A 17,972-nucleotide genomic window follows, 5' to 3' on the forward strand; every position below is an offset into this window, starting at 1 on the left:
GACCCTTGCTTGTAGTTTAGTCAAAGATGTGGCAAACATGCCCAAGATTCCTTCAAATCTGTTCTTGAATTTATGCTTTTTTGTCGTATTTAAGACGACACTCTGCCCTTGGAAATTGTATATTTTATTGTCCTAACATAATCTCATTCCTTGTATAAGATAAATGGCTGTAGTTGGAGGGGCATGTCTGTTGGAAAATCTTTCAAAACCCTGCAGGGAGACACAACCACTCTGTAGGTGGAATTAATCATTGGCAAACCCATTAGCTGCTAACCTGTAACGTTGTCCTAACACTTGACAAGAGAAGACAGTGGCGGGCATTTGACTGAATTTCCTTGAAAGTGTCGATTCATTAATGTGTTATTTTGGGCTCCCGTTCGAATGTTGTATATGCCAGAATAATGCTGCCACAATGTGTTGCCATAACAGAGGTCTTTGAAGACATCATGTTGCTGTTCTTCGGGACACAATTCATCAACAAGTCAATTCCACACGATTGACCAAAAGTGTAAACAATGATGAATTGATTAAGACATCAGGGGATGTCGGGTTTGAATACGGGAGTGTATTGTTTTTATGTCGCATTGATTGGACGACTGTTTTATGTTTAAAGGTTAACGGCTGCTTTCATCATTTTGTCAACTGCTGATCATCTCGATGGTAAATCAAAGCTGGTGCTTGACGCATTTGGATCCCCAAATGAATTCTGGTTCCCCGCTATCCAAGCGAGGCACAAAAGCAGACATCCCTCGACGTCTACCTTATCCTGAGCTCTCTGCAGATAGTTGCTTTGATGCTGAACTTTTGACTTCCTCCTCTCGTAGCCACTGAAGCTGCAGGGAGAACATGCAAATATGTCGTCTTGAGGGATTAAGGCTTTCCCAGCTAATGAGTTTTTTTTCTCCTTTCATTATTTTTTGGTTGCCATCTTCCCTTTTATATCCATTGTACTTTTTTTTAACCATTACAGCAGTGCTGCGTATTGCCATCAGCTGTCAGCACTGAATACCCCGCATGAGAAGTTCCCGTCAATCACCAGCTTCTTTACACTGTGATCCCAAAATCCAGCCAAAAGAATTCCGCCACTGTGCATTTCCACGACGCAGCACGGGATCCTGTCGTCAGATTATTAAATGCATGATGACTACTGTGCAGAAGTCAGTCTGATTTTTAAACTTCACATCCCTCTCCTGGAATTGGAGAATGTATCTGTTACTATCTCAGAGAAGGTCCTTTTACACGTAGTGCGAAAGGAGGTTGATCAGTCGTGACTAGTTAAACTTTAATGCTTGTTTAAAAAAAAAAAAAGTTAACAGCTAAGCAAACTTGGTGACTGATTCATGTAGCCTTTTAAAACAGCTGGGGTGCTCGCAAGCCCCTCCGCTTGGCTGTCACTGCAATTATATTGTAGCAGAGAGAGCAGAGAGCAAACAAGATGTGTGAGGGAGGGAGGAAAGAGAGAGAGAGAGAGAGAGAGAGAGCGCTGGAAACCATGCGAAAGGGAGGAGGGTTTGCAAGAGACGGCAGCGTTGCGAACAGTGCACAGGATGGCATGAGAGCGGGGAAAGCGCCAGCCAGCAAGGATTTTTATGTCCTGGTGCATGCGTGAGTTTCATTGAGGAAAAAAAAAAGAATTGACACCTCTCAACATTAGAACAAGACAAGTTGTAGAATGAGCAGAACTTGCTTGAAACTCACCAGGAAAAAAAAAGTGGAATTCATTACGCTTTGTCGTTTAGCAGCGAGAGTTCATTCTGGTCCAGAGCTGCTGCTGCTTCTGCTGTGATGCGCTTTCTGTGATTTGAAAACAAAACAAAAGACAACAATCTGACCTGATCCGACTTGGCTGGAGATCCTCTGTGATGACCTCTTCATACAGTAAGCATGTTTTATCTCTGGGTTATCTATTATTGAAATGATCAGCGATAGTCGCTGTTTGTATATCTTGCATGCCTCTTTATCTGCTCTAAGTATGCCGTGCAGTGATTTGTTCTTTTGTGAAGTTCTGCTGTTAGTTTCGAACTTTTTTTCAATCAATATGGCACCGTTTGAATCAGCAGTAATTGGATTGTTAGCGCACGCTTTGCATCAAATACGGACCCCGACTGTCTTGATGACCCCCACTAATTCGTGGCCACTTAAAGGCGGAGGTAATGAGGAATTCCCTTCCACCACGTCCTCGTGTGGGTGGAGGGCTGGGGGCGGAAGTGGTCACAGCGCAAGTAGGCATCGCTGCAACGCCGTCACGCCGAGGAGCGAGGGGAGGGGTGTAGCGAAGAGGGGGCAGCCTCGTCGCTTACATAAGGCTGCATGTGGGAAGCCCTGCGTTAAGAGACCTTGACGCTTATCCACGATGATCATCTTAGCTGGGAGGTGCAAGCAATGGCTAGTGATCATGACAGTTTAGGTGTGCGGACACACACGCTCAAATCTCACTTGATCTCTCCCCATGACAATATGCATCTGCATGTCCGTATTTTCACGGTCTGTTGAGACCAAATGTGTGGGGAGCAGGGAAAGGAGGTGAGCAAGAGGCGAGAAAAGCACAACATAAGAGCCCTCTTGAATAAAAAATGTGTGGCTATAAATAGCAAAGCGTCCTCATTGAGTGTTTCAGGTTGAGAAGACCTGGCTTCCAAGACCTTCTCTCTGCTGATGGTTACAGCCTTGCAAAATTAGATTCAGTTTTACTCTATTATCTTTTGTTAGGGATTGTTTAGTTACTTAGCCCATATCTACTTTGGAATATTTAGGTGAAATCTGGAATATCATTACAGCTCTTTGATTGGAGCTAAGGAAAAAAAAAAAAGAGAGAGAGAGAGCTGCAACACTCATCTCATGTATCAAAAACACCAGATTTGCCAGATGGTGGCAATAACAAGCGTAATTTTTAAGTGAAATGTTGCCACATCAAAAAAAGCAATTGGCCCTGTGAATCCATATGTAGCTTGGGCATGTAAACCACATTCATCTTGCAACATAATATAGTGGAACCTCCAAAGTTAAACACAAGCTGTTTCATGCCATGGCTTGACAGAATTTTCTATTTGGAATAACTGGTTTTACCAACTGCAATGTTTTAGCTAATATTGTCACACAAAGCAGACATCAGGAGTTGTAAATTAGCAACAATAAAATCCCCTTTAATACGCTTGACTTTAATGATGAATAGGAATTGGGTAATAAACATTCCATCACTTATGCTTGCACCTAGAAAGTATAAAATGAAATTGGCTTCTAATGCAACGTAAAATGTTGAAACCTAACACACTCTCTGCCTTTTGATCACCAGTGACAAGCGTCTGGCAGCTAGCCAACCTGTGCCTAGTTAGCTCGTGCCTTTTTCTAGAATTTAAATGGCCTACAACAGGGTCACTTTTTCTTGTCAGACAGCATACACTGATGAGACTCAAATGTACAAACGTCATCAGTTGAGCAAAATAAGGCTCTTTGTTATTAACGTATTGGTCCTTACAGGTTAGCATAACAGGCATACAGTAACCTCCAGTGGTTCTTCTTCTCTCAGCACTGTCCTTTCAGGAAAAAGTGTAGGAAACACCAACGTTGATGTTTGCTTAAATCGAGTGAGGTGCCTTGTCATAACATATGATGACATTATGATTTCCAGTAATTTGTCTAACCAGGCAAATTTTCCTTGAACACTTCAGCCATATTTTTGATTTTTGTAACTTTGCTTTACTGCTTCCCAGGTAGTTCCCAGGCCCTCCTGCAGCCTGCATACTAATTGCCAGTGCGTGGGAAAAAGACAGAGCACAAAAGAGAGGATGTTCAAGAGGCAAAGGGATGGCGGGGGGGGGACTAAAAAATCAATGGCAACCCCTGGAGTAACTCACTGCTGTAATTGCCTTTAAGTCAGAAGGTTTACACCATCTAACCTGAAGCCTGGAAGAAACACACACGCCAGGGTCATTCAGTCAGTGTAGCGCAGAATAGGCTGGGTGAGGTAAGCCCGGTTTCAAATGGGCCTGCTCACTTTTGCGAGGTAAAGCTACTGCATATAGAAATGTATCCACTGCTTGCATCCATGACTTAACAGTTCTGAGAGTAAATGTAAACGCAAGAAAAGCTAAAAGTAGGGACCATACCAAGGCAGACGGACTTTTTTTTGGGAGTGGTTGGTTTCCACAAGCAATCCTGCAGGTAACCCTGCAACCACACACCATCTGGTGTTCTTTGTCTTGTTGTCTGAATCCTGCATCATGGATAGAGTTATGTCCCGGTTATATTTGCAGCCTCCCCACTGGCTATTTTTGGGACGCAACTTGTCGCATTGTAAGAGTGACTTTAGCACTTTACACTCGTGTAACAAACAGTGCCTGACTTTGGTGACTGGCCAGTTGCCTGATTCTTGGGTAAAGCATGCTAGGTGGCAGTTCTCAAGTCCCCATCAATGTTTGCATGGCGGGCCAGGCTGCCAGCTGTTGTCAAATGGAGGCATTTGTGAATGTTCTTCAAGCCACTGGTTTTAGCTATATGCAGCCACCCAAATTTACAATTTCATTCGCTAACACCCACGTCACTCACCAAGCCAGGCCCCCACTTTTTAATGCCGTAATCATTCAAAGTCACAGATATTACAGTAAAACGTAAACATGGCAACTCTAAATGGACAGAAATATTCCATGCATCTAACATGCACAGTATTGTTTAATAATGTTAAGTTATTTTTTTAAAATCAATTATCAGTTAAATATTCTATTCTAAAAATATTTGATAGCTTCAGCAATAATGAGTATACAGTATTTAATGGACCATTATTCATTGATACTGTGGATGGTATCGCATCTGCACAATGAATGGAGATGGAGTCCTTCAATTGTGTTACCAGTTAATCCAACCCATTTCACAACTTTTACTCTTTTTTTTTTTTTTTTTTTTGTTACCACATTCTTTTATCAAATGGACCCAAAAATGTTTTGCATATGGTTTGCGGACGTGACTAAATTGGAGCACAGATGTTAATCTAAATTAATGACTGTTATATATATATATTTTACCATTTAGAAATATTTTTAATTTAAAACAAAATATTGCATTTCATTTCAGTTTGCATTCATTGCATCACGGAATTTCCTCATGCACAAAACGTGAGCCCTAGCTCAAGGCATTTGCCCTAAAGTTGAGCAAATGCATGCAAAAATCCAGAAGTTGTCCAGCAGTATACACACTGGTTTTCTGTAACCAAGCATTTCTTAATGTTAAAGATGGCCGTACTATTCTATTTTCTTCCCAGTTGACCCTGGGAGTTCATCCATCACACTCGAGACTACACCACAGTGTTGCGCGCGCCAACGGAGGGAATTGACTGAGCCGATATCGATCGGTGTTGTGTTGAGGAGCAGGCGGTTCACGGCAGTTCCAAGTGTGAATAATCATTGAGTCAAAAAAGAAAGAAAGATAGTTAGTGGCAATTTTAACATGCATGGATAAGTGCTGAAGTAGTGAGTGTATTTTTGAAACACTATAAATATGCAGCTCTTTTTTTTTTCTTTTTTTTTTTTACCGCACGCAACAATCATAAGCCGATAGGTCAGAAAATGTGGAGGTATGTGAGAATTACCTTGGTAACCACATCCTGTAATGTCAGAGAAGGATCAAAATGCGACTTATTGTGTGAATGCAGCTTTAATTGTACTGTTCTGAGTGGTACACACGACTGTCTGCGTGTGAAGAAGCTGCACATTTTAATGACTCTTTGTGAATGAATCACATTCTGATCACTCTGTAAGCCTCATTAAGTCCAGGGGATCTTCAAGCCCTGTTTGTATGGCACGTGTGGGTTTGTTTTTCTCTGTGTTGTTTAGCCCCCCCCGACGGTGTAAATCTGTGTTAAACTCAATAGCCTTTTGATCACGGCCTTGGAATTGGGGAAAGGAGAAGGTGAATGGGTACGTGAGGGGGTCGTGCGGGTGAAGTAGTGAGTGAAAAATATGGGGGTGTTGAGGGATATGGCTGGATTTCTCTTGGCGACAGAGCTTGTTGCCATGGATCTGGTCCTCCGATTGGTGGAGGGTTGGTCCAATCACTTAACAGCACGGATTGTTTCATCATTGAGAAGTTTTTCTCTCTCTCTCTCTTCCTGTCTCACTGGTGAGCCGCCGCTTCTCCATCTTTCTCACCTCCTACTGGCTGCCCAGAAAGACTGAAATAGAAGTTGTGATGCTTGGAAATTAACTAAAGGGTCAACTGTATGAAGTAGAACTGTGTTTTATGCACGTGATTTTTATTTTTATTTTTTTTACAACTGATGATCAGTACTTCTGTGAGGTAGTTGTGCAGTGTATGAAATGGTACAAACAATCAATGTACCCACTGGTTTGCTTTTCGGTGTTCCTCTGTTTATGATGGTACTGACATTGGACAGTTCAAGGTTATGAACGTCACAAAAATACGTCATCTGACATGACACAAGAAGGCATGTTCAACTGCAGTTTTTCATTCGATTGTATCATATTTATGCTCTAGAAGTGTTTTTTTTACATAATGAATGAACTACAGTGTTTTCTGACTTGGGTACAAATTCAGGATAAGCCACAGCCGCCGTAGGAACGTAACTTTAAACTCTTTGACTGCCAAAAACGTTAAATAACGTTTAGTAAAATCCTATTTAGGAGTGCCAAAGACGTTAAAAGACGTTTTTTTTTCAAAACAGAGGTGAAACTAACCATTTTCTATTGTTGATTACTGAAAAACGGAATAAGGTAGAAACAAACTTTTTTTTCTGATGAAAGATGAGAGTCCAATCTTTCATTTGGTAGTATGTGTGTTTCCATAGTCCAAACACATAATTTTCTGTGGACCTTGAAAGATCAGTCAAAAATGCTTAAATCGGCTGGCACCCACGGCATCCCTTTTCTGAAAACGTCTGGCAGTCAAAGAGTTAACCTAAAACCTGTTTGGCCATCACTTTGCACCTAATTGTAGCGGATAGTGTCACATGTCAGCATTCATTAATCATTGCGAGTGTATTCTTTATTTTTGCCTCAGGTATCTAGAGACCTCTTTACTTATGTGATGACACAAGGAAAAACGCAACTGCGTCCAGCATGTCTCTAGCTTCAGCTAGTTCGTTCGCCACTAGCAGCAGCAGGACCATGGAATGGCGGCAGCGAAACAATGAATTTCTTTGCCAGATTATTATATTCAAAAATGCACCAATAATGGACAACTGTGAGCTAAAGCAGTCCTTCGCAAATAGACCCCACGGAACATATTTTTTTGTACCGTACTAAAATAAAGTGCAATTGCGCATCCACTACAATAGGTGGCAGTGGCGCTCTTAAACTATTTTATAGACAAATGATACTTGTGGGGCGCAAAATGTTTTCTTCTTCCTCGGGGGACAAACATTAATTGAGAAGCACTGTCGTAGAGGTAAAACACAACTCGCACCAAACATCATAATCACATTAAAGCCAAATGTCGTTACTGCCTAATACATGTTTGAAATACGGCATACAGCCGGAGTATGTAAATATTTAATAACAAAAAAAGCTGTGGCTTATAGAAATGGGGCATTTCGAATTTTAAGTTCTTATACTAAACAGATAAAATACTTGTGTGGGGGTGGAGCTTGGCTGTGGAATTTGATGACTCTAATCAAATATGAAACCCTACTTATGGGGTTTCGCAAAGTCTGAAACAGCTTGACTTTGGAAGACGAAATTTGTAAGCATGACTCATGTGTAAACTAACATAAAGTCATTATGTAATATTGAAACGAAGTCTCCTTTTTTAGTTTAAAGTATAAATTCGGAAAGGTTTACGTTTTAACTTATTGCCAGTTATTGACTTCATAAAACACGAAACCTGACTAATACACAAAGTCAGAGACTGTTTCACATTTGGAACATGCAATGGAATATGTTAACCCACATTTTTTTTTTCTTGATTAACTCATTCATTGCCAGTGGAGTTTATGACAGCTATTTAAGACCATTTTGAATGATCTTCCAAGACCTACAGAATATTGTTTTCTGGCAATACAAGCACATAACTAAACAAAAGAAACAATAGATTCGACTTTCACAAGAAAAAAGTTGTTTGCTTTTTCCAATCTTAAGTAATCGACAGTAGAACATTGGTTGGTTTCACCAAAGATACTTGTTTGTGATGTGGGAAAAAATATACTACTTTACTGCAACACATACTTTTTATACCATACATGCACATCGCCTCTTGGGTTTCAGTTCACGAATACAAGTCCACCACAGTGATTGAGTCAAGGTCCCAATGTACCAACCTTACTTCAAATTCTATTCGAGTCCTCCGTTTGGCGCACCGCCCAACTTTTCGCACGTCCTGACAAGCAACTCAACCTAGAACTAAACATAGATCCTAACTACTGTAGCGAGAGTGGCGGTAAAAGAGACTTGAGGGGATCTGCAGAAAGGTAGGGAGATAGGTAGGTAACGAGGACGGGGAGGGAAGGAGGGAGCGAATGAGTCATAGCTCGTCCCACAGGACTGAGTGGGCCGACTGTGGAGGAGGATGGCGTCAGCAACAGGGCTGACAATTTAAGAAGACACATTAAAAGAGGAAGAAAAGGAGCGAAAAAGAGCAAACGCTTGTCGTGGGCGGATGGAGCAAGTGGTATCGATGGGTGGGGTGAAGGTGGGGGGTGAGGAAAGGAAGGAAGGAAGGGGTATCCTCGTTCCACGGGAAGAGGAAGGACAAGTGTGGGCGGTTGCGAGGATGTAGGATGTTTAAGAGAAACCCTGTCTTCCGCCGCCGTTGACTTGACCATGTATGTCGTGTTCCTGTCGTCATCGAACAAGTTGCCTGAGTTTTATAAAAGGAAGTGTCATGTTGCCAAATGGTGCATGTGTGTGAAATTGCTCCTGTGACGCTCAGACTGACGGGCTGTCCCCTCCGGCCCACAGCAGCCCCATCCCCTCCCTGTGAGATTGTGTAACCGATGCAAAGGGGAATCCTCTCTGACATAGACGAGCGCGGCGCCCGCACACACACACACACACACACACACCGCAAACGCTGCTGACATATGATATGCGGAGGCTCTGAGCTTGCACAAACTCGGCCGTTGCGACACACACAACAAACACACGCGCACGGCAACCTTCACTGTGTGGAGGAATAACCTTGCTGTCTTTTGTGAAATGGCTTCTCTGTGACGTCAAATGGGCGAGGTGCACAGCGGAATACAGACGAGATGAATTGGGTCAAGCTGCCTGTGGATGGCTCCCCCTCTGCTGTCTGTGGGTTTGTCCATGCGTGCTCGGACCCGTTTACATGCTTCCTGGGCTTTCTTCACCCTCCACCTTCATTCTCGGAGAGAGCACGGAGAGGCACTCTAAAGTGTGACTTTTCCAGTAATACAATTAAACGGGAAGTCAACACAAACTTTCTTTACAATATGTTGTATGTGTTCCCCTATAGTCTAAACACAGCATTCTGATTAATATTGAGTTTGTGGAATACGACGAGCAAACCAGCAAAATTGGGGCGACCATTTTGCCACATGCTGTCGACTGAAAATGACATCATAGTTTCGGAGGGCTCAGGTAACAACCCATTATGGCTCAGCTTTAGAAAAAACAGGTGAGCCGTGATTGGTCATTGTATCACTTGAGTATCAGGCATCTTCAAAAAGGCGGCGATCTCTGCAAGCAGACTATCATACTACAGAAGAAGTTTGCCTGCTTTGAAATCCACTTAAAAAAACGAAACAAGTGATCATTAACAGTAACTGACAGTTCGTGTTAATTGAAACCTTGACTTTTTAAAACTGTTAAGCCGCCAAACCGGTAATCGGGCTCATGCCTAGTTGCTTTACTACAGCATGTCGGCAATCAATTCCACACAATCCACTGAATTCTTCATTGAATCAGTTTTTAGGATTATCCACATTGAAAGTTCGTCTCTCACATATACACTCTAAGCAAGTATTTGTCTGATCTGTGCTGAAATCACGCTCAATCATTCCAAAGAGCTACAAAACTAACTGTGCTAGCTGCTTAGCAAGCTAAGATGAAGCAACAAGCTAGTGCCTGAATTGTAATGTGTATTTTTGTACATTTCGTGTGCAGTGAAGTGCACTGCTTTATGTAAGTCTCTTTAAAAATCAAATATGCATAATGCAAGGCAAAATGAGCTTAACATGACTCTTGCTTTTTGGTTTCTATGTGCGCACTGACTGGCGATGAGTAAATTATTTACAGAGTTGAATTTTAAATTAGATACACCCTGAAATCAGTAGATTCGTCACTACTAATTTGTACCACACACTGGTGACAAAAGCGCCATTGCATGATATTAGTCAGCCAAATGAATATTTTCATGTCCTTTAGTTATTCAGATAAGGTGCTGATCCTTCCTGAAGAAATTCTTCTCATTTAAAATAGCTCGCCCTGCTGCTAAATGTTGCTCAGTCCCTGACCCAGCCCGACCTGTTGTGGCTAAATCTGACTGTGAGCTCATGCCACATTAAAATAAATAAATCAATCAATCAATAAATAATCCGTATGCGACTGTGAAGTCCAACACACAAAAGTGCCTAGAGTAGCCCCTATATATTACTGCTATCTCTTTCACAAAGTGGGGCCACATGGATGCTCACACAAATCCAGTGTTTCATCCCAGCCAAGCATCCTTTGGTGTGGAAACTTGACACACGGGGCAGGGCAGCTTAGCCTCTACGCCTCAGCTGGTTGCCTGTCATCAAGAGGGTCCCATTTTTAAGTCGTCAGTGCATACTGAGTGCCTGTGAAGTGGGTCAGCATGGTTTTCACTGCAGTGCTGCCGACAGGGGATGAAGGGGATTTTTGCGAGACCCCTTTGTCACACATTTAATCATGAATTGAGTCTTCTAACGATGATCTCATCAATCAATCAAGCGATTGGAGGAAAGTAGCAACTTTGCATTATGAAACACGAGAACATGCATGTGAGTTGCGGGTGTTTTGTCCACTCGGGGTGCCATCTTCTCAGTCTATTCTAGTATCTTTGAGTGTGGAGTTGGCTCGCTGTTAGTCTGCGTGTTGAGTAACGCATTGTCAATTGTGGCCGTCATTGATCCCAAACTTTGGAAGCTCTATAAACTTCTACCTCCTGGTTTGCTCCCCTCATGCCCACTTATTTGTCGCTCCTGACGGACACAGTAAAAAATGTTGATGCAGTTTCTGACATTTGACTGAAAAATTACAGATTTCCAATTAATGTACTGTCATTGTTTTGTGTTCAAACCCTCTTCGTGGACAAAGTCATGGAATCTTGGGTCAATCCCAAGAAATGAACTACAATTTACAGAGACACATGTTAAAAATTTAAAGATACATCTTTAAAACGGCCAAATTTGACCAGGACATAACACAAGGGTTAAAACATTTTTTTTTAATTATTCAGGTCTGAATAGACACATGGAAGATAAGTCAGTGTAGTCTTTTCGGGAAACCTTTGAGAATCAGTCATTTACGTGTGCTGCTATTCCATGTTAAAACTCCCAGATCCAGAAATGAGCAAAACTTATTGTAGCATTGCAACCAGCCAGTTGGAGATTCAATATTTCCTAAACCATTATGTTGGTAATCAATATAGGTAATTTAAAGCATTGATATTGCCATCTGTGTTTTGTGCATGTTTTTTTTTAAATCCTAGCTTAATTATGCAGATAATCGTCTTCGGGCATTAGGGCGGGGTTACACCCTGAACCGGTTGCATAAGTGCTTAAATTGAATTGGTCATTGATGAAAGTAAAATATGTGACAAAAAAGTCAGGGTAACAAAACACGCTGTAAGTGATAACTTAAAATACACTAGTTAGTATGAACTATTTAATTGCATCTTTAGAAAGTTTACAAAACTCCTTTGAGATGTGTTATGATGTGAAATTTAGGCAAAATTGCTAAGTTGTATACAAATAGTTGGCTCAATGGTGTGCCTGCCCACTCATCAAGTGTGCAATTACATAAATCATTTGTGAGCTACCTACTTCTAAAAATGTCTGTGAACAAGCAATTAAAAGGTTTGTTTAATTGTGATGTAACAGAGGGGCTAATTTACATGATCCAACCCCATTACTGAATTCTCCCCCCCATGACTTGTCGGCCACAAGATTTGCCATTTACAAGCGCCACCGACAGAAGTATTACCATGTCAAAGCTAAAATGTAAGCAGTTAGCGTTAGCGCCTGATATACAGCACATACTTTTAAACTAAGGAGGCAGGGGGGGGATTTGCCCTGGTTGTGGAAACGAAAGTCATACTTGGCATTAGTCTCCAGTAGAAGGGGCGGGGTGAGTAGCGTATTTTTTTTTACATGAGACAAGAACACCCATTCAAACAGGCTGATTTAATTTCATTTTGAGGAAACCATGTCACAGATATGTTACTTATTGTGAAAACAACGCAATGCATAATATGTTTTCTTTTACACTTGAGCATGTTGATATTGTAACCCTCATCGAGCATCCGTCAATTTTGTGTGGTTCGCGCTCAAGAACCTTGCACAAATCCGAACACCGGCGAAAAGCATACCTGATTGTTCCTCCTTATTGCTTTCAACCGTTATCGATGTTCCTCTCAGCGTGTGCTACGAGCTGTGTATTTATTTTTGCTATCATTCCGCACCCCCCCCCCCCCCCTCGCCCCCTTACTGGTACTCGCTCAACACAAATGGCAGCAGTTGAGAATGACGTTGCCGTCTCCCCGGCAACCCAGTGTGCCAGTAGCTGCGAGTGTGTTGCGGGAAGCAGGCGGAGTGTGAGGAGGGAGCATGAAAGAGGATTGGGGTGGAGGAGGAGGGACTAGGTGAAGCCAGTTTATTCATAAGCGCACTATTTTTTGCAGTGTGGCCCCGAGGACTGACACCAGTGCAAGTCTTCAAATTCTGCCCCCAAGTCTTTTGTTTTTTGGTTGCCCTTAGTGACACAGCTACAACCTACTTCCTGTCCATCCCTGTTATATCCGAAACACTAAGTATAACACACTGTAACTCAACTGCTTAAGTTCCCAATTCAATGAATCTAAACATAACCATAAGAGGACGTAGCGCAAACGGAGAAGACGGTTGTCTCTATAAGGCAAATAGTGGGAGTCTTGTATAAGCTCAGCTGTGGGCGTCACGGTCAATGCCGCTGCTGTGACGCAGTTGCTGTAGCATTGCCCGGGTTCTCCCTGCTCTGGGAAACCCTGCCTCGGTTTGTTGGTTTTATCTCTGACGATCCTGCAGCACACGCAGGTAATCTGCGTTCGTGCATGCATGCGAGACAGCCTCCAGGGTTGAGATGTCCATGCTCGGCTTGACTCCACTGCCAAATCACACCATTTAGCTGTTTCACTGTCATGCTCATTTTTGGATAGAATGGATACTTCGGATGCCTTAAAAAGTTTGTTTTAAAGAGTGATTTTATTCAATGAAATGAAGGGAGAAACGGACCTGATGGAATATAAGCCTGCTTCTTCCTCTATCCTCTCCGCTACATGCAGCAGCAGCAGCAGCAAGCAGCAGAGATGAGTCACTCGGTATGTCTGTGTGTGTACGTTTGAGAATCATGACGTCATGCGTGTCTTCCTCTTTTCTCTCTTCACTTTGACTATTCAGGGCTCCCGAGTGGAAGAGTGATCATGATGCTACACTGAGTCGCAGGGACACACGTGAGAGGCCTCAGAGGAGAGCTGAGGTGGTGGCTGGCCTGTTGGTGTGCTCCTCGTCCCCGACTGGCCGGCAAACTGCTCCCCCTTCACTTCACCTGATTGCTGTAAATATTTTTTTTATTGGATTAGAGCATAAAACCAGGTACACTTATACCGATTTTATTTTTTTTTAATCGTGAAAGACCACAATTTAAATGTTTATTTTCACCGTGAGAATTTAAGGCTGTTTATCAGTTGTTCAAACAATAAACAATAAATTCAACTTTTAAAATGCAAAATGTAGAAAGAATACAAAGCTGCTGAGGGTGTAGAGACGGTCGTTCAGTAACCAGAAGGTCGACTCTCCCCAAGTCATGTGCCGTTGTGTCCTTGGGCGAGGCACTTCACACACATTGCCTCCAGTGCTACTCATACTCGTGTACGGAAGGCGCGACTGTTTGGTGGTGGTTGGAGGGGCCATCGACGCACACCGGCAGCCACGCGTCCGCCAGCCTGCCCCAGGGCAGCTGTGGCTACTTAAGTAGCTTACCGCCACCACAGTGTGAATGTATGAATAATGTATCCATTCCATTGTAAAGCGTCTTCGAGTGTCTGGAAAAGCGCTATACAGACGCTCCCCAACTTACGAACGAGTTACGTTCCGAGCGATCGTTCGTAAGGTGAATTTGTTCGTAAGTTGCTTCAGTGCTATATTTTGTATTATAATTTATGTTTAAAGAGAATACGTACAGTACTGTACTACGTATGTTAGAGAGAGAGAGAGCGAGAGACACACACAGTATGTACATGTACGTAAAAAGATAAATAAAATGAAGTTGAACTTACTTTTGGAAGATGTACTTGATGCTTAAGGATTTGATGGAGGAGGAGGAGGAGGAAGAGGAGGATTTTATATCATGAGAGGTTCTTCGTCGTCGCTGGAATGAGCTTCAAAAGTTACTTCCTCCTCCGTAACTTCAATGTAGGAAGAAGTTGAGGGTCGCGGAGAAGAAGATGAGGGTTGATGAGTATCTTCCTTGGAGGATTTACTAGAAACTGTCCGAAAGAAGCGATCTAACGACGATTGCACGGTTTTCTTCTTTTTTCATCATAAATGATGCGGTAGCACTGTATGGCATCATTCAATTGATTTGCAACCTTTGTGCAACGTTCAATATTTGGGTCTTGCTGCTCGAAGAGTGCGATGGCTTTATCTATGAGCGACAGGCGTTTCTTCTTCTTCCTCCTCCTCGACACGTTGCTGAGCCTCCAATGCTGGGTGAGCTCTCACAGCGCCAAGCGTCGGTATTAGCGGCGGAAAGAAGCACTACAGTACTCGGAAAAAGGTGCGCAATAAAAAATCTAACTTACAGCATCTCTTTCCGAACATTTTTTTGACATGCGCGCATGCGCGCAGACATGTTCGTATGTACCGTTGTTCGTAACACGAATGTTCGTAAGTAGGGGAGCGTCTGTATAAAATCCGATGCATTAATAGGCTGCTTACATAAATGAATGTGAACCAATATGTGCTCCGCACTCTGAACAAATGAATGAAACCTTTTCCTCTCCAGCCCAACCTGGAAGGTTAAGGCTTACTATGGCCTGCACTTCGCCTCCTGCTACAGTCCATCCCAGTACACTACCTTAGTGGCTTCTTCACCGCATCTTCCTCTCCAGTGTTTCGCAGCTGCTCTCACTGCAAAACGTGGGCGGACGATCTGATACCACCCAAAGGTAGATAGACATCGATACATTCTCATACAAAAACAACCCTTTTGAGTTTTATTTATTTATTTACCTGTTGTTTTTGCTTTCAGAAGCTCCTGGGTCTTGCACCCAACCCCCTCTCCCCATCTCCCACCCTCTCCCTCTCCCAGAAGAAGATGTCAGTCAGCCTGACACCAGACATCCAAAAGGAGGGAGAGAGTGGGCCACTCATCGAGCCCTGCGGTCGAGGTAAGACCTCTCCTCAGCCGCAGGGCCCCAAGGAAGGCACAGGAGAGGGTCCGGAGCCTGAGGATAGCTCCCCACAGGATGTACAGGTTGGGTGGACTGAATCAATTGTACATGTAACGCTTGCCGGTAGGCTTGAAAACACCAAAGGTCACCTCGAAAATTACTTTTTTCCTTCTCCATATGTGAACGTCACAAATCATTATCAATACAGTAATTTCTGGCTTTACTGCTACTCAACTCCTCTTTTACAATTCCACACAACCTTTCTAAAGCTATGTTTGATTTTTTAAGACATTTGTACTTTGCCCGTACAATACAGTTGAAAACTTTTTTCTTGTCAATTATTGTAACCTTTCCTTGAAATTGTCTTGCAGAAACGGGCTTCTAACCACAGTCATGGCAGGAAAAGGGCCAAGGTAAATTTGTTATTACATGCTGTTCTTTCATGTACGCTTTTGGACACTCCTGCTAGTTAGTCATGCAAGATGACCAACTTGCTATTTTTGCATTTGAACATGCCTCTCTTTTGTTCTTTTACCTTTATTTTTTTAATTTTGTTTTTGATGACGATGCCGTAGAAATATCTATATGTGCACCATGCTTCTTGAGAAGCTCATTTGGTGCCTTAGCGTCTTTTACTGTCTTCACAATTGGATCACCCTCATTTTGTTTGAGTGTCCATAATCTGCCGAAGGAAAGCGTGTCCTAATGAGCTCTGCCACATTTAGCCTCCGTGCGTTCGCCATGTGATACTTAGGCCGTCCTCTTTCCTTGCAGAACTGCACTTTTTTTTTTATGCTCTGTAACTCTTATTTAACACATCCATCCAAAAACTTTTTCTTGCCCTCATTTAGATGGTTGCTTGGCGAATACATATTAAAGAACTGATAAAATGTCTTTACTGTTCCAGTCTAATGCTAAACTGAAGCTGGTGAGAAGTCTGGCGGTATGTGAGGAATCTTCTGGTCTCTTCGCTAATGATGGCCCTCCAGAATCGGTACCGCTCCGCCATTTAACTTCAAATATTGAACACCAACCAACAATCAGTTTGGGTGTCACCTCTTAGAATTGATGCAATGTGTTTTCCTCTCCCTTTAGGATATCATCCAGCTTCACATCAGCTGTCCGTCAGACAAGGAAGAGGAGAAGTCCTCCAAGGATGAGTATGAAAATGAAGAGAAGGAGAAGAAGGACAAAGCTCCACGGAAGATGTTGTCCCGCGGTAAGTTCATGTTAGAGCCTAAACGTGGGACAATGTGAGTGCCATAAGTTTCACTCAAATATATATTTTTTTAGAGTAACACCTTGGATAATTTTACCATCCACCTTCTCGGTTTAAAAAAAACAAAAGGTCTAACCACCAATGTTAATTAAATTTAGACAGTAGCATGAGGAAATTCAGTTATGAAATGAAACTGTTAGCACAACATCTAAAATGGTACCTAATCACACCATCAACACCTTTTTCGAAGTGCGTTGCCCAGCTGGCCTGCTCCGTCATGGCTTTGTTAGTGGAGCGCAACTGCTTTGCTTAAGTGGAGCAGCACAGAGCTGGCTTGAGAAACTCCATGCTCATCATCCATTGCAGTTGTGCGGTGGGCTGTCTGGCAAACAGAGCTCCTAGCGCTGTGCTGTGTGCAGCTCAGGTGGAGGGGGTGGGGGCTCTCATCCGCGCTAAACTTAAAGTATCTCTATTCTCCACCTGGCTGACATCTGATAATCGGGCCTAAGCTGACTTTGATTGGAGTGGGTAAAAATGCTAGAAACCGGCCTTACTTTTGGTATGCGAGAATCCCACTTCAGGGCTTTTTACATCCAACATGCATCTAAGTCTGTGCTCTGCTCTGTGTGTGGTATTTGTTACGTTGAAATTGAAGACATACACACGGACACAGACAAGATTCCTGGTTATTAGATGATGCCCAGTTGTATTTTTTTTTAATTCCCACTTTAGTAAAATGATAAAGGTAATATCTTTCTTGAGAAAATGGGTTCCCTTGCTCTTCCTCTCTCACTATCTTCCTGTCTTCGACTTTGGGCAGTGGCCCTCGGGCGTCATTAGACTCTGAGCGCGGCGGAGATCAATGTAGATTGTGTGTGTGTGCGGGTACAGGACAGTGTGCTTGACTTCTCGTGATGTTCGTCTTCCCCCGAGCTACGAGGAATTGTTGATACTCTGTCAGAAGCTACATTGGCCATTATTACTAGCAGCTTCCTTGACTTTGCACTTTAATGTCATCATCTACATTAATGCTTTCTTTCTATCTTTGTTTTGCCAGACTCCAGTCAGGAATACACTGACTCCACGGGTATCGACGTGCACGAGTTTCTGGTCAACACACTGAAAAACAATCCCAGGTTGGGGAGCTTGTTCTTCATCACTTGTTCTTATTCTACTC

The 17,972-nt window shown here is 42.7% G+C and overlaps 1 protein-coding gene across 11 annotated transcripts in view; it reads left to right on the forward strand.

Annotated features, from left to right (window-relative positions):
- r3hdm2 (R3H domain containing 2) overlaps positions 1-17,972 on the forward strand; it is a 48,262-nt gene that overhangs the window by 12,185 nt on the left and 18,105 nt on the right. For 9 of the 11 annotated variants that reach the window (XM_077572399.1, XM_077572398.1, XM_077572406.1 and 6 more), the window contains 7 exons: positions 13,583-13,739; positions 15,189-15,351; positions 15,435-15,659; positions 15,948-15,989; positions 16,484-16,570; positions 16,672-16,795; positions 17,853-17,931. In XM_077572399.1, the coding sequence (XP_077428525.1) occupies positions 15,501-15,659; positions 15,948-15,989; positions 16,484-16,570; positions 16,672-16,795; positions 17,853-17,931 (491 nt within the window). In that variant the 5' untranslated portion in view covers positions 13,583-13,739; positions 15,189-15,351; positions 15,435-15,500. Of the gene's footprint in view, positions 1-1,533; positions 1,879-13,582; positions 13,778-15,188; positions 15,352-15,434; positions 15,660-15,947; positions 15,990-16,483; positions 16,571-16,671; positions 16,796-17,852; positions 17,932-17,972 lie in introns of those variants that run through there. The other 2 variants (XM_077572401.1, XM_077572400.1) reach the window with 2 other exon arrangements.

Source organism: Vanacampus margaritifer, chromosome 8 (genome assembly GCF_051991255.1).
Source record: "Vanacampus margaritifer isolate UIUO_Vmar chromosome 8, RoL_Vmar_1.0, whole genome shotgun sequence".
In the NCBI taxonomy this organism is placed as follows: Eukaryota; Metazoa; Chordata; class Actinopteri; order Syngnathiformes; family Syngnathidae; genus Vanacampus; species Vanacampus margaritifer.